Below are 15885 nucleotides of genomic sequence, written 5' to 3'. Positions count from 1 at the left end.
TGAAGGGCTGAGACCACACTTAACCTTCCCTTCAGGAAAAAGAGGATGCAGAATGAGATGAAACTTATTTGTTAACATATTGCAATATGAAGCATTTTCCTGTCAGTACTAAAGCAGCTTTGCTGGGAAAGGACAAAGCCCGTAAACCCCTTATGCAGCTACATACGCATGACAACAGCACTTGAAGCCCACAGCTGGGCAGAACACGTAGTTATACTGAGACAATTAAAATGACATCCAGCTTAGGTATTTGGAAGACTGTGTCTCATTTGCATTTTTATTTCTTTCTGTGGCAGGTGGTTGTGTAAAAGTCAAATAAGGTATCACAGAGGACAGAGCATTTATGCTATGGTTCATTACAAGTTCTTCTACCAAAACAGCAACACCACAATTTAAAAAGAAACCAACCCCAACAAAACTACACACAAACCCCAAATCAATCCCCTACTGTTCACTGCATCTTGCCTTTATTTTAACCTCACTGACAAAGCAGTGTCTAGAATTGGTAACATCAAGCTCAACACTATAAAATATTTGATAAAAATATTACTATAATTTAGAGGGACATTGCTGCAATGTTGTAATGCTGCAATGGTTGTATTGTCCCAAGAACTTCAAGTCAATTTCTCTGTACAAAGGCAACATGAAATCATCTTTCTCCCACAGTTTTTAGTTATGGTTTGCAGACTAATAATCAATGTCTTAAAGCTCTTGAAATTCTTGGCAATACAATATTTGAAACATCTGTATGCAATAGAGGTAAGTTCTAAGTTAGCACCTGTGCAATGAAAAAAAGGGGTGGTTCAAGAATACAATGTATAGTTGACTGCCTGGGATGGATGGGCAGTTGTTAAAAGCTAACAGAAGGCCCAGCAATCAGTATTTCAATGGAAGATATAGCGAGAATTTCACGTAGACTAAAATCGAATGGTTGCTTGTGTGTTCTTGTGTGCACATTTAATTTAAAAAAGCTTTTTTTCCAATATCTAAAGCAACTAAATTAAAGTAAATCAGCTTTATGACTTAGGTTAACATTCTGTAGCCCTCAAGTACAAAAATATAAATACGACCTGTTTAAACAGTATCTTTAATGAGATTCTGGCAGTAGTTTTTTTATCTAACAAGACACGTCACGTAACAGATCTGCCACTGAACTTGCTTAGAGTAAAATCAGCTTCAATATGAAGCTGTTAAGGTATCAAAACCCTGCTTTTTACATGCTAAATATCTTCAGCAAGTGTGCACTTAAACACAGCAATGAACTTTAACTAAATACATACATGAAACTCTGCATGTGGAACATAATTCATAGAACTGGTTACAACAAATTATTACCTGCATTTTGTTAATTTAAAAATGGTACAAATCATGCAAAACAATTCTAAAGGTAATGCAAACAAAGCTACCAGTGTTTGCAAGAAGTTTTCAATTAAACCAAAATGACATTAAATGAAATACGCATATTTACTAGCAAAGGTCTATCGCTATTTCAAAGAAGCAGAGGTAAAATACTCAGGTTTTGACTGTCAGTTATACTGCAAAATGTCATTGCTCTTGCTTAATGCAGAAGCACATGCTTGGAAGCTCAAAACTGCTTATTCAGAAAAAGTCTGCTGACAATAGCTCTAGCTTCCCAGGAATCAGAGATGCTGCATGGATTAAAAATAGCGGAGATTTGCAAGAATCAAAGGCAAAGGCACCCTGTTCAGTTAGCCAAAATGGTAGCATTCCCTTTCTCATAAGCATGAAGACGGTTAGGGGCCAGATGATACACATTTCTACAAAGGCAGCCTTTTAAATGTTATTAATTTTCCATTAGCAGACACCAGCTTGTAATAGTTTAACCCGCAGGATGAACTCGGGATTTACTTTATCCTGATTTACAAATAAAGACTATTACTAATGCTTTAAAAGACTACTTTTACTATCTAAAAAGTTTAACTCTTATTTTCCAATATTTTACACCTCAGCTGGCCTACCATCTCATATTGTTTCAAACATCCATCACTGCTTACTGGAATTTTCTAAAAGTTGTACCTTATGTATTAAGCAGCAGGCAATAACAATGGTCTGTCCCAGCACAGCTGCATCTGGCTGGCTATTGAAAGATTAGAAATATTTCTAAAACACAGGAAAACTCATGCAGTTTGGTAAAGTTTGCTGTCATTTCACAGTTTAAGTTTTCTTCAGTCATTACACTTCTGTTGATAGTCTTGGGGTTTTTAAAATATTATTCTGAATCCGAATTTGAACCAGCAATCTTCTTTTTCTTCTTTTTACCATGTTTCTTGTGCTTCTTTCTCTTTTTTGTTTTATCCTAAAAAAAATGAAATGAAAGTTATTGTATAATAAGATTTCCATCTATTACATTCTGCTAAGGTAAAATGAGACCACAGAAAGGATATCTTTGCAAAGACATTTCAAAAGAGATTTCTACAGAAGCCCATTGAGAAATCACAAAAAGAAAATTTGTATTTCACCCAGCAATTTGCACTATTATGAGAAGTCTTCAATTTATCTCCACCATGATATGGCTATTTCACATTTCTCATCAGCGTCACCATTACATTTCTTGATCTTTTAAATGATTTTCAGTGCTTTATAGATTATTGAGAAAGTAATATGGAAGTGTTTTGACAAGCCATGATGTTTTATATATGTGGGAATAACTCGCATGTTTACAGATTTGGAAGTAAAGCACTTAAATTCACTGTGCAAAATTAACTAGTTCAACCGCATTTGGCTAGAATCTCTAGCACTTGTACTTTGTTTAGAATAAACCAATTATAATCTCAATTGTAAATATAAATACACTCAAATTAACCCTGCTGGATTCAGTCCTGAAGCTAATATGCTGATCCACTGTAATTCAGAAGCTGAGATGTACAATCCTGTCTTTTTGCAAGCAGAATTTCAACAGGAATTCTCAAAGAGGTGTGACATTATGTAAATGAAAGAATCAGTATAAAATGATTTTATACATATTCCTTACATATTTTATATATATCCTTACACTTATATATATATATGTTTATACATATTCCTTACACATATACATCTTCTACAAAAACCCCCCCACAATCAATCACTAGAAATCTTACGGCAAACAGTTTATATGATTCAGAAAAAACAAACAAGTTCCATGAAAAAATGTGCACTGAGTATCACTGATACTCCTATGCTGTTATTTTTAGGTGACTAATGTAAACCTTCCCTTCGCTCTAACTTATCTAGACAACTGAGATGCCTAATTAGGAACACTGCTGCTGACAGGAGAGAGATTATACAGACATCTCGAGTGGGCATTTAGGACCTCAAAACCACCATACTCCTAAATAAGGAGCCTTGGCTACATGTGATAAATTTGGGTTCTATATAAATCACTGCTGAACCCTCCTTTCACTTTTACCAACAGAAACAAATCAACGAAACTGAAAAAAGTAACAGGTTGCGGGCAGCTTTTTGGTTGAGGGTAGAATTATAATGGTACAGATGTTGCAGCAATTATGTCCTAAAGCCCTTTTCATGGTGGAAGAGAGGAATTACATACAATATTAACAAAGGAACAGCACTGATGTCTGTCTGTGTGGCAAACTGCTACCCTACCCGGTACTCTACAGGTAGTAGTAGTTCTAGTAGGTTGATACAGAGTACAATTCTATTGTAAGTGTTAAACATATAAGTCTCAAATCATATATAGGTAAAATAGTGACAAATTCTTCTTTAATTCAACAATTGAAAAAAGTGACTTCAACAGGTAAACAGACAAACTGTTAATTTAGATTCATGTGACAGTAGACTATTGCTATAAAACATACGTATTAGCGAAAAATGTGAAATTGGAAATTAACCAAGTACAGAGTATTTATATCCTGAAACTACAGTGTAAGAGGGATACTTGCTGTTTTCTCCTTTTCCTCATTGTTTTTCTTCTTTTTTGCTTGCACCTGAAGAAAAATTAAACCAAATGTAAAATCCATAGAAAGTTGAATATTTTCAAGAAAATTAATTCAAAATTACTTGTAGACGATAGAAGGTGGACTAAACAATTCTTACTAAAATTTGTTATTAAAGATAAAAATACCAAAAACTTTGAGTGTGCTGCACTCTTAAATTCCCCCATAGAGAGCAGAATAGTTTCAACAATATACTCAATCTAAGCTAGTTCATTCATTTACTCAGGTGAATCAGTAACCTACAAACACTATAACATCTGAAATTGAGGTTTCACTGACCTCCTCTGTCTGATCCGATTCAGATACAGATTCTGATGACAAAGGTCCATCACCACGATCTGCTTTCTTCCTTTTCCTGTGGTGATTTTTACCTTCCTACACAGAAGTAATATATTTGTGAGTAAAGTCAGGCCTTTCAAATTTCATAAAAACTCTGCTTAAAATTCAAGATTGAAATATCAGTTCTAAGTTGTGAAATATTTTAAAATATTGTTGACATTAAACTAACTACTCATCATCAACAAATTACCCTACCAAACTCTTAAAATGCTTTTAGTGAAAATAATAATTTTATGTATATTCCTTTTTCTTGTTACCAAGATACAGCAACTTTCTAGAAGTGAGAGGAATAATAATAGTCTCTTATTTTAAATAATAACACACGGAGGAGTAAGTATTTGAAAATAAGACATTTCCCCACTTTTAAATAACGTATAACTGAACATGTTTCAATATATGCATACAAACACTGCAGCTCCAGACTCTTGCTTTGTTGATGTAATCAAAAGAAAAAGCTCTCTCTATTATTTGTGTTGAACCAGGACAAGCTGTCCCTGCCAGCTGCACTTCCAACACTTCATATTTAATTTCAGTGCATTTAAAATGACAGTATTTTTAAAATTTTGATGTTGTGTGAGATTGTTTGATGAGCTACTTTTCTGCCCCCCTGCACTTTGCTCTGGACCAGGCAAGGTGTTTCTAAGAGTGGAGCTACTTTTCTTCACTCAATTTCTAAGGCCAAAAAATGAAAAAAAAATTCACGCTAATAATTTTTTCTTGCAAGGCAGGATCACACATCTCAGCTGTGCTATTGAATCTACTACAGGCACCTCAATCATTTCCCAAAGGAACTCATGAAAAGTACCATGATGCAGCCCATCAGAGAGATGGGGAATCTGCAGGTAGGGGAACACCTCTAGTCCCCAAGTGCCTTTCAGAAGATGTGTGAAAGCAGCATTACAATAAGGAACTATGGTAGACACTTGGTCTTCAAAGAGAAGCTACTCAAAAGGAGTTGATGGGAAGTGGACACTGTAAAATAGAAGCAGGAGCAACAGGGAAAAAAATCAGTGCATTTGCCTCATGCAATGGAGAATTTGTACATCAGAATGTGATAAGAAAGGTAACTGGAGAGAAAGACTTGTGTGGACTCTGAAAGCATTGTTAGTTTACCCATTGGGTATCAATAACTAAAACTGAAGTCAATTAGATTATTTACAATAAACATAATGGAAGGAACATAATGGATGTATACAAAATGGTGCGGTGGTGGGAAAAAAAGAGGGTTTTTGTGCTCAGAGAAAAGACAGAATAAGGTAGTTTCTCTTAAGCTAATACAATTTCACCTGCAATTCTTCAAAGCTATCCTAAGTACAGCATCTATAATTATGACTACATTTAGATGAATATATCTTCTGCTTGTTGTTTCTTAATTTACAGCAACAAGCCAATATCCTACCAGGTATGCCACTGAAATATCATCACATATATTTTTAGCTCAGTGTGACAGCTAAAGGTAAACCCCAAAATACTACAATGCAGCTGATCTACTACAGCAGATTAGAAAAATTTTTAATTTACCTTTGTAACAAGAACAGATCCAGCAGTTTCCACTAATAACAATTACTAACACAGGAGCTGAATCCAACTAAAAGTCTACCTTAAAGCTGAGTGCGCTGAATACCTTCTGTGTAGTTTTGGACAGAAAATTTCCATAGGTGTCAACTGAGGCATTCAATATTAAAAAAAAGACAGCTCCTTTATGTATGCAAAATGCAGTTCTGATGTAAATATTTAAAGAATAAAAATACCTTTTCTTTTTCACAGTCTTCCTTTGACCTCTTCTTTTTTGTGCTGTCCTAAATAGAAAGGAAAACATAAACCATGACAAAATTATTTCATGAAAAAGGCAGTAATCCCAAAAGCAGTCCAACCCATAGTCTTTTTCTGTCTCTTCAAGGTAATTCTTCAAACTAATCCTTTCTACCATGCAGTGAACAGGAAAAATATGAAAAAGACATAATTTTGATGCAGCTGCTTACTTCCTAAATGATCAGCATGAAAAGTCTGTATGGCATCAGTTAACAGTGTACTTGCAGTACACGTAGAGAGCCTCTGGAAAGGATACCAGCAATCACTACTGTAACCGCATATAACACGGAACACTTGGGAGCCTTTTATTCTTTATCCGTGTCCATCTTCACTCATCAGGCTGGGGTTAAGCAGGTATTTACCTGGAATTTTCTGCCTTCCAGTTTCAGCAGTGAGGATATCTCTCTCCCCCTTTATATAGCAAATTTTTTAACCTCCCATTAGCAAAACTTCATAGGTGTATGCAAACAAGATTCATCAAACTTATACCCTACTGAATTATATTCCAGTGAAAGCCTGTGATAAAGTCTACACCTAGAATCTTAACAAGTCACTGTAATATTAATATTTTGGCAAGAAGTGCAGTTACTATACACTGTAACACAGAAAAATGCGAACATAACAGAACAAATTGCCTGATGTATCCTCTTCACTTTTTCGTTCATTCAATAAGCTTGTGTATCTACACTGCTCTACTTTCAGAAAAGGAAAAAGACAACCTCAATTTAAGATGCATTTGGGAAAGGCTTAGTTCTCCAACAAGAAACTAGTCAGTCCACAGATATTTAGAAAGGCAAAATTCTGTCCACTGATACCCTGCAATACCTGTATTTTCACAGATGGTGTTCAATTAAATAGCATATTCAGAAGAATTTCACAGAAAATAGTGTTAATGTAGTATTAAAACTAAACAATTGAGCAGCAAAAAAGCTACGTGTGTCTGAATTCAGAAAAATAACTACAAATGGCTGGAATAAAGAAAGTTCATTTTCTAAAGATCAAATTATTTCTGTCAGGCATCGGGGCCAGTGGAGGCAGATTCCAGACTGCATGAAGAAGATACAAGTGCAGCTCAGGCACAGTGAGAATGCACAGATTTAAATTTGGAAGACAAAAAACCATATTGATATGTGAAACTCAGAAATGTTTCTCTCTTTATAACACATGTGCATATTCACCTTGCTGTCTGACTCAGATTCTGAAGTTGAGCTTGCTGAAGATTTCCGGGAGGAGCGATACTTCTTTTTTCTTCTTTTCTTCCCTTGCTTTTTATCCTATCCACAAATATTGTAGAAAAAGGAGGAAAAACATAAACTTGAATTTATGCTCATTAGAATTGAAGATTTACATTAAATGTAAAGAAGAGGGAACACCAAATTCCTACATGGTATCATGTTCTCTTGAGGAATAAAGTATGCTACAATTGATTCTTTTATTGGACGACCTTCATAACTCTTCTGCATTGAAAAAATGTAAACTGGTGAAAAATCCAGGTTCTCTAGATTCTGTTTATTATTTAGATGTGTGCTGTAGAATCTGATTATCTGTAACAAAGATTTTTGCTCAAAAGTAAAAATGGTATGTTTGCATTTTTATGATTAGATGGGAGATTCTATTAAAAAAGCATACAATTCAATGTTAAAACAAACAGATCCAGTTTACAAGCCTGGAACCCAAAATGTATAGCACCCACACAGAAACTATAGAATAGATATCTATGTCTAAAATTAACAACTTTATTATATGTACCAAATGTATAAAAATTAAATAGTTTTATGCAAACCAAGCCCGCAAACAATATTCTAAAACATATTACCAAAATCTGTGTTAAATAAGCCTCATGAACAAAACCTGATAAATTCCAATAAGTTAGCTCTTACCTCATCTTCTGAATCAGATGAACTGCTGGAAGAATCAGAGCTTGATGAAGAAGAGGAAGATGAAGACAACTTGACCAAACACAACAAAAAGTGAAGCTTGTGAGATGCAGCATTTTGTCTAGCAAACAGTCAAAAGCCCATCCAAACACTCCCTTTCAAATTTCTACATTTTCGAAGTATCATCAATAAAATTTTACTTCTAAGAAGCTGATACTACATTGATTTTCTTAAATAGGACTTCTAAGTAACTTCTAACATTTTTCATTTAGTAATATCTATTTACTGATCTTTTCCTCCCTTTTATGCAGAAATAAAACTCTCCTTGTACAGAATGTATGCAAACCCTCTTTAAAAAGTAAGTTAATTTAACATCTAAAATCAAAATTACAGCTATACTTTTTCTTTCCAAGAGAACTTAAATAACAAATAGGAACAACTCCAATGCAAAAAAGCTCAGAAAAGTGAAAATTTTGCTCACCCTATTAGATTTCTTCTTTTCCTTTTTCTTTTTCTTAAAAGTAAAATAAAACAAATGTTACTTTGGCATAATTTTTCTTGTCATGCATTTAGGTTTATATATTTTGATGATAAATCCAGTTCCGAATAAAGGCTATATGAAATTGAAAATAACTTACCTCTTTCTTTTTGGAGGAACTCTCATTTCCACCCAGTAATTTTTCCCTGTGTTTTTCCAGTTCTTTCCTCCAATTCTAAAACCAAACAGAAGCAGTGACAGGAGCATCATTTCCAAACAGTTTTTTTTAAGCTCTCCTCTATGTGACATTATAGTTTCAACAGAACCCACAGAAAATAAACAACATATAATGTTGACCGAGGCTGTAATACACTTGATTTTATGTAAGATTAATATTCATCAAAATACAGTGCTACTTCATGTGTTCAAGTTATTTGGCTTTAAGAGACCGTTACTTATCTTGAAAGTCATTAATTTTGGCATTTTCGCTTTTGTATCACAGTGTTCCTGCTAGAGCACTTCAGAAAACCAGGGTACCCTACCAGAAAAACTGCAATTTTTTTCTTAGTTCTAAAAATCATCTGAAACAAAACTTCAAGACTAATTCTCCTCGGCCGCCTTCAACGTTTCTGTAATGTCTGTTCTGGGCCTCGTTAATATCAGCAACAATTAGATCAAATTACTATACCCATCTTCATAGAAATGCTCTTATTTTTGTTAGGCCAAGCATACTGGATGGATGAATAAAAGTCTCCTCTCATTCCTCCTTTTCAATTCCTCACACAGTCTCTAGGTCTACCTAAAACCCCCCCTTCAAGAACTCGAAGCATCCGACCGGCCCCCATCAAACTGAAAGGCTGCTAGGTTCAGTCTGCACTGTCAGACACATCATGTGCTCTCTTCTTTATTATTCTGATCCTCACAATGAAGTTGTATTGGTAATGTATTGGCAAAACAATGATAATCTACATATTGTGCTGAAGGGACAGAAATATCAAGAATTAAGTAACCTGTGCATTGCAGTATGATACCCATATCCCCATGTCAGCATATTGTGAATTAGCTGAATATTGCTGATGAGAGACATGGTAGATTAGCCAGGATACAGTAATGTGCATAATGTGCTTCCACAGTCCAAGGTAGCATCTATGGAATATTGCAGTGGGTTTGTACTTTGACATACCAGGTACCCAGAGCTACCTGAGGGGTCTTTAACAACAGCCTATTCTTCATTAGCCACTATTCTCTTTAAATTAAAGACTGTGCTAGTGCTATGTTTTAAACAAAAAATCCCAACAACTGTCAGTAAAATAGAGGAAACAGCACCTCATTCAGAGACATGTAATCTTTTCAGCCATTCAGAGATTTGTTCTTAGGAGCTTTAGGAATAACTCATGGCTATTTCATGATTCCCTGCAACCCTTCCTGCTGTTCTGCCATACTGAAAGGTTCTATCCGTGCCAGTTTCAATTATTTCACACTCAAGCACAGATAAAATCAGGAAAGGAGTGTGATAGAATACTAAACCAAACTCACCAAGCTAAAAGTCACAGAGCACAGAACAACTGATCCTTTCAGAATGGCACCCCATGGCCCTCCAAATCCTGGTACAACTTCTTAGGCAAAAAGGTACAGCAAGAGTACTAAGGGGTATTATGCCCTTCCAGTAACAGATGAGGAGCATAATCTACTTCAACCAGACACTCACAAACGATAATGAAGATTACTGCCTGAAGCTTATCTCAAGATACCAGGACCCAAGAAGGAACAGAAGTAGCTAAATTCATTGTAGACTAATTTCTCCCTTCTATACAACAGGAGTTACATGTGAAACTTTCTTATACTGGGGTGATTTCCAGTAGGTATGGAATGCAAGGATCAGAACAGCTGCATTTATAGCAGAGAACCAGCACACAGTGTAATCAGCTTAGGATGAACAAAAAAGAAGTGCTTTGTAGTCCTATCTGTACATTGAAGGCCATTTTTGTGCCCTCTCCCATATTAATATCACATGTACATTCCTTGCCAAAGACGTCTGCTTCCAGTAATACACTTTTTCGCAATATATTTGGACTCTGTGATATTAAACAAGTGAAGATTAGTACAAGAGGCTTAGGTTTATCACACCTGAAAATGCACTAATTTATTAATATAAGCACATGCATTTGTATAAATATATTTACATTTATGACAAGGTCAAGTTTTCATCAGCAAGTTTAAAAACTTTTTATATAGTGTTTCTCTGAAGTGAGAGTAACTCTTCACTGGTTAAGTGGTAATCTTAACTCCCGATATAAATGAAACAAAATATTTACTCACTGAAAGACTGAGTGAAGTGAAACACTATGGCTACTTGGTACTGTTAATAATAACAAAAGCAAAGTAGCTTGTTGGATAAGAAGAATCATATATTGACAGCTAAAAACATTACCAACCTCATTCATCTTTTCTTCAAACTCAGCCAAAGCCCTGGATCCTTTCTTTTTCTTTTCTAGTTGCTCTTTCACTTCTTCCCTACATGAAAAGGATGATAGATCACGATTTTCACCATTAAAAATACTTTCTTCATGCCCTCTTCAATGTCTAACTTTTTGTAGAGTTTTTTTGTAGTTTAGCCTTGGTTGAACTTCCAACAGAAGAAGCAGGAAAGCATCTTAGATGTTACACATATGGTAACCTAACCCTAATAACTTAAGTACGGTAGTTAAATCCCTCTGGAAGATCTAAAGTTAACTTTGCAATTAAGTAAATTGTTCTCTAATGTCTCATAAAAGTAGGCAAAAGGGACTGAACATAAAGTAAGTTGCTGATAATATCTCAAAGTGATGCCTTTGTTGGGTAGGTAAACTATGTTCTAAGAATACACCAGCAAAATGTTTTTCTAGAGATTAATTTGTTTACAAATTAAATATATATGCAGGGTTTAGGTATTATTTATGAAAGAGGTAAAATGACAAACATTTTCCTCTTCTGAGAAATTGTTGCCAAAAAAATACAGACAAATGAGAAATATACATTTCAAAATGAAATACTATTGTTTTTAAAAGAGAAGATTGAAAACATATTTAGAAAAGAACACCTTGGTCAGAGACAAGAAATCTTTTAAAATCTATTACTGGATATTCTGGGTGGGTAAGTAGGTACCAGTGTCATTTTAGTAAGAGGGAACAACTCTTTTACTTAAAAGGCCAGAATGGTAGAGAGGTATTGCCACTTACCATGTTGGTCTTGGCCTGTTCAAGTAGTCTTGTATTGTTGGTCCTGAATTTGGTGCAGGACCTCGTGCTCTGGCCATAGCTATGGGATTCATATAAGCCTTTAATATGAAACAACAAAAAGAAATATAAAATTCATCAGTTGTGCTATGATACCAAAATATCTTATTTTTGTTCTTCACAAAAAAATCATCTCACTCACTGAAAAATAATTCTGACTTGTTTCTAAAAATATAAAATATTTAACTAAAACAAGTTGATTGGGTCTGGCAGAAAAGACTCAGGTAAATGCTTTCAATTTGAGTTATACTGTAGCAGAAAGAACTGATCCACAAAGAGACCATGTTCCTTACAATAATTCCCCTCCCTGAGCAATGATTTTGCAAACTGAGAGTAGTAGCATGATTGCTGAAATATTCTTCCTTGGGATATGGAAAATGTAATTATAGTTCAGCTCATACTCTCTGGGACAACTGATTCTATGCCTTTAGTGTTCTGTTCAAAATTGATGACAGCAGATTCAATAAATTCTGCATGAAATTTCTTGCTGTAACACCAAAACAAGAAAGCAGTGGTACTCTGCTACAGTTATGCATATATGAAAATTCAATGACTTAGGGCTATTTGAGGAGGAAAAAAACTCCAAACTCAAACATTCATAATGTCAATTTATGATGTATTCCATCTTTCAAGCCTATGCATTCTGTTTGGGCTATAGAAGATTAAATTAAAGCTTAGAATCCATAATACACCTCAGCAATTAATGGAAAACCTGTAGCAAACAATTCTTCCATATTTTTTTATGTCAACAATAGTTTGTTCATGTGAAAGGGAGGTACATATACCCCCTTATGTCACAGATTTTTATCACATCATCCCAACACTTTACAATTTACTTCTGCAGAACATAACACACACTGTTCTTACTGTTCAGTTTGGAGATGAGGAAAAAGATCAAACAGCCCATACAATGCTTCTCTTTCGTTGCCCAGTCTGAGACAATTTTTTAAAGAGTACAACATTTTGTAGATTCAAAGCAAAGATCTGACCATCTGTATAGCTCCTACACGTCCAACACTGCTTTTTATCAGGCACTCAGAAACCGCCATACACAGGAGGTGACCATTTGTGAAAGCTGGCAGAAGCAGCAGCTGTTGCCCTCACAGCAGAAGCAGTGACCACAGCAATGCTGAGTTTCTGGACTGCAAGCAGGCTGGTGGCCTTCAGCCTTCAGCTCTTAGGGATACATTTATCCCCTGAAAGAGGGACTCTGGGCTCTGCCTTGGATGGGGCACCTGGCTAAACTCCCCACACAAGTTTAGCTCATGATCTGGACCTGGACTACACTGAAGCAATCCAAGGACTCTTTCAAGTGGAGCATTTTTTGACTCAAGTTGACTTTGCAACTCTAAGGGTGACATTTGCTGCTATTTCTTGGGGCTTTGCTCTGTGGCTTTAATTCACACTAAAAGGTTAACATTGGCAAATAAACACAGGTGTGCCAACTGAAACAAGCAGCAGATGGATGTATGCACTCAAGTAGTTACAATACTTAGAAAGAGGCATTCACATTACAAATCTGAGTAAAATTCTTGTAATTGAGTTCAACTTTGAGTGGAAAAGGAGCTCCTTTAGGAATGGAGTAAACAGTATTTGAACACTGTTTTGACTAAACAAAGGTAATTTTAATGTACTAGATCCACTAGAAACTTGGCTTTCTCCAGTGAACATGCCAAGTCAACTCTTTTTGGTTACCAATCAAGAATTTGTGTCTTAAAGCTCTTTTTAATATAATTATTTTCTAAAAAAAAAGGTCTCTTGCTGCTCTTAAATAAAAATTAACTGCTTTCCTACCTGACCTAACATATAATGAACACCCCACTACCTCCCAACAAAACTCTCTACCTGCAAAAGAGACAACCACTGTCAAATGTTGTTTTTCTACTTCCTCAAACTGCCCCTGGACAACTGGCTAGGAAGCTTCCTCCCTTTCTTTAATGTTCCCACAGCAAATACATAATGACTGAGTACTGCTATATATTCCATGATTAGGAAATTTATGTCTTAAAACATGTTCTTATAATTTCAAACAGGTTTATTTATGAAGAATTACTTCACCAACAAACATTTCTGAAAAGTATTCGCACTACTTTGCCAAACTGCATGTCACTAGCCAGAGAGAGCACAGAAAAGCACCCTCAGTAAAGAAAGTACTTGTCTGCACATTCATTTTCTTCTGCTTGGTAGTTTGCTCAAGCAGATATTAAGAAGGTATTTGCTGTATAGCTTTCATGCTCATGAAAAGCATAAAGAACCTTCAATCAGGTATGGTTCTCTGGGCAAGCAATACTAACTACTACTGCCTTGCAAGTATGCTGTAGATGTGAAAAAGCTCATTTATTTTCCATCTCCAAACAGTCAAAACAATGGTAACAGAAAGCTCTACAAAAACACAGGAGTAGCAAAGGGTCCTATATTCTAAACTGTCTGTACTAGAAAGCCATGATGGCACAATGAACATTATATAGGAACTTTAAAGTCTCTATAGTATAGAGAAAGATTTGCTGGCATTGGTAGGTATATACCAACTGCTCATTTAAAAGAAAATTAAGAATAAATAAATACACACCCAAAAACATTACAAGAGGGTAATTTCAAGCTTAGGTCCGGTCTTGGGAGTCTAACACTGTCAACTCTTTCTTAGTAGACTCCATTATTTTGATACATCAATAAAGCAATCAAAGGCACTTTGCTATCCATCTGTATAATGTATATGTCCTTCATATACATTATATGTATACAGTCTACTACTATATTATTCCACCGAGGTATGCAAAGATGTGAATGGATCTGAGTATGAACACACAGCATATACTAGAAAGAAACAAAAAAAGGGGAAAAAATAAAAGTATTATGATTTGTGTTTAATCATAAACTCAGTTGCAAATTTACAATGCCTAAATGATTATGAGTGTAAGGTGAAAGGCTGATACAAAAACATTTAAAGACAAACAGGAAGAAGGATGAACGTGGTAACTGTGTGAAATCAGGCTCTGCACTCAGGTGTGTAGAAGCGCATTTTTTGTCTGCTGAGTGCTGACTCCCGAGGCAGCAGCGCTGCGTAAAGCTAAATTTCAGATCGCTCAGGTATAGCTAAACGCCAAGTTTAGGGAAATCCGGCTGAGCACGGCAAAGAGCTACTTCAGCGAGTGCTGCAACTCCCAGTGGGAACGTTTTATTTTTGTACGGACCAGGCCAGCATCTTAATCACCTTCCCCCGGCAGATCACAAAGCAGGCGTCAGTCACGATGCTGCCAGATTTGACAAGGCAATGAAAGACTCTGCCAGAGAGCCGCGGGCACGTGCCGAGGGAGGGACACCCCGCACGGGGCTCCGGCAGCTCCCGAGGGGAAGCGGGGCACGGCCCGCCTTTGTCGCCCGCCGGCGGGCTACCGAGCCCGGCTGGACCCCAGTCCCGCCGCCCCGTACCCAGCCGGCCTCCAGGAGCCCTCGGCCCGCCGCGGGCAGCCCCGCCGCCCCCGGGCCCCTCCCGTCCCCCGCGGCGGCCCTTTCTGCCCCGCCCGGCGGCCGCAGCGCGGCGGCGGCCGGACAGGCCCGCCCGGGCCGAGGGAGAGCCCAGCTTCCCAGAGCCTCCGCGCCGGAGGTGCGGCGGCGGCGGCTGTGGCAGATCCCAGAGGCACTACCCGCGTTACTCACCACCCGGTTGTCCCGCTTCCCCATGGCGCCGCCGCCTCAGCCCGGCCCGGGGTCCTTCCCCGCGGCCCCGCTCGGCCCCGAGCGGCCGCGGAGCTGCGGCTGCGGCGATGGCGGCGGCCGCACAACGCCCCCTGCTGGGCCCGCGGCGCCGCAGCGGCCACCGCAGCCCCTCGGCGGCAGCGCCCGCCCCGCCCCGCCCCGCCCCGCGCGACCCCACAGCGCTGAGGGGCGGCCCCGGCAGCGGCGGGGGCGGAGCGGGCCGAGGATGGGAGGGGCGGGACACTGCGGGGTGTCGGGTGGGGTGGTGGCAGTGGCGGGGAGGCAGAATCCCACACAGGATGGGTCAGTTTGGAAGGCATCGGAGTGAATCATCTGGTCCAACCTCCCTGCTCAAGCAGGGGCGTCCCAGAGCCCATTGCACAGAATTGTGTTTAGACGGTTCTTGAATATCTCCAGTGAGGGAGACTCCACAGCCCCTCTGGGCAATCTGT

At 37.8% G+C, this 15885-nt stretch overlaps 1 protein-coding gene across 2 annotated transcripts; it reads right to left on the bottom strand.

Moving 5' to 3' along the window:
- Positions 1 to 242: 242 nt before the first annotated feature.
- Positions 243 to 15501, bottom strand: FAM133B (family with sequence similarity 133 member B). Of its 2 annotated transcripts, XM_032675010.1 has the most exons (11): positions 15395 to 15501; positions 11681 to 11778; positions 10898 to 10976; positions 8623 to 8697; positions 8466 to 8498; positions 7988 to 8056; positions 7286 to 7381; positions 6047 to 6094; positions 4236 to 4331; positions 3903 to 3947; positions 243 to 2317 (listed from the first exon to the last, which is right to left on the bottom strand). In XM_032675010.1, the coding sequence occupies exons 1-11, from the start codon at positions 15416 to 15418 to the stop codon at positions 2231 to 2233; spliced, it is 750 nt and encodes a 249-aa protein (XP_032530901.1). In that variant the 5' UTR covers positions 15419 to 15501; the 3' UTR covers positions 243 to 2230. The 2 variants fall into 2 exon arrangements, with proteins under 2 accessions (XP_032530901.1, XP_032530910.1); XM_032675019.1 differs by lacking the exon at positions 8466 to 8498.
- Positions 15502 to 15885: the final 384 nt, after the last annotated feature.

Source organism: Chiroxiphia lanceolata, chromosome 1, assembly GCF_009829145.1.
Source record: "Chiroxiphia lanceolata isolate bChiLan1 chromosome 1, bChiLan1.pri, whole genome shotgun sequence".
Classification (NCBI taxonomy): domain Eukaryota; kingdom Metazoa; phylum Chordata; class Aves; order Passeriformes; family Pipridae; genus Chiroxiphia; species Chiroxiphia lanceolata.
This window is presented reverse-complemented; position numbering and strand designations above follow the sequence as displayed.

Coding starts and splice junctions, on each gene's coding strand:
- FAM133B (XM_032675010.1), bottom strand. CDS start 15,418: ATGGGGAAGCGGGACAACCGGGTG. Junction 10,977..11,680: donor AACAGGCCAAGACCAACATG/GTAAGTGGCAAT, acceptor CTTTTCATGTAG/GGAAGAAGTGAAAGAGCAAC. Junction 3,948..4,235: donor AATCGGATCAGACAGAGGAG/GTCAGTGAAACC, acceptor ATTTTTCTTCAG/GTGCAAGCAAAAAAGAAGAA.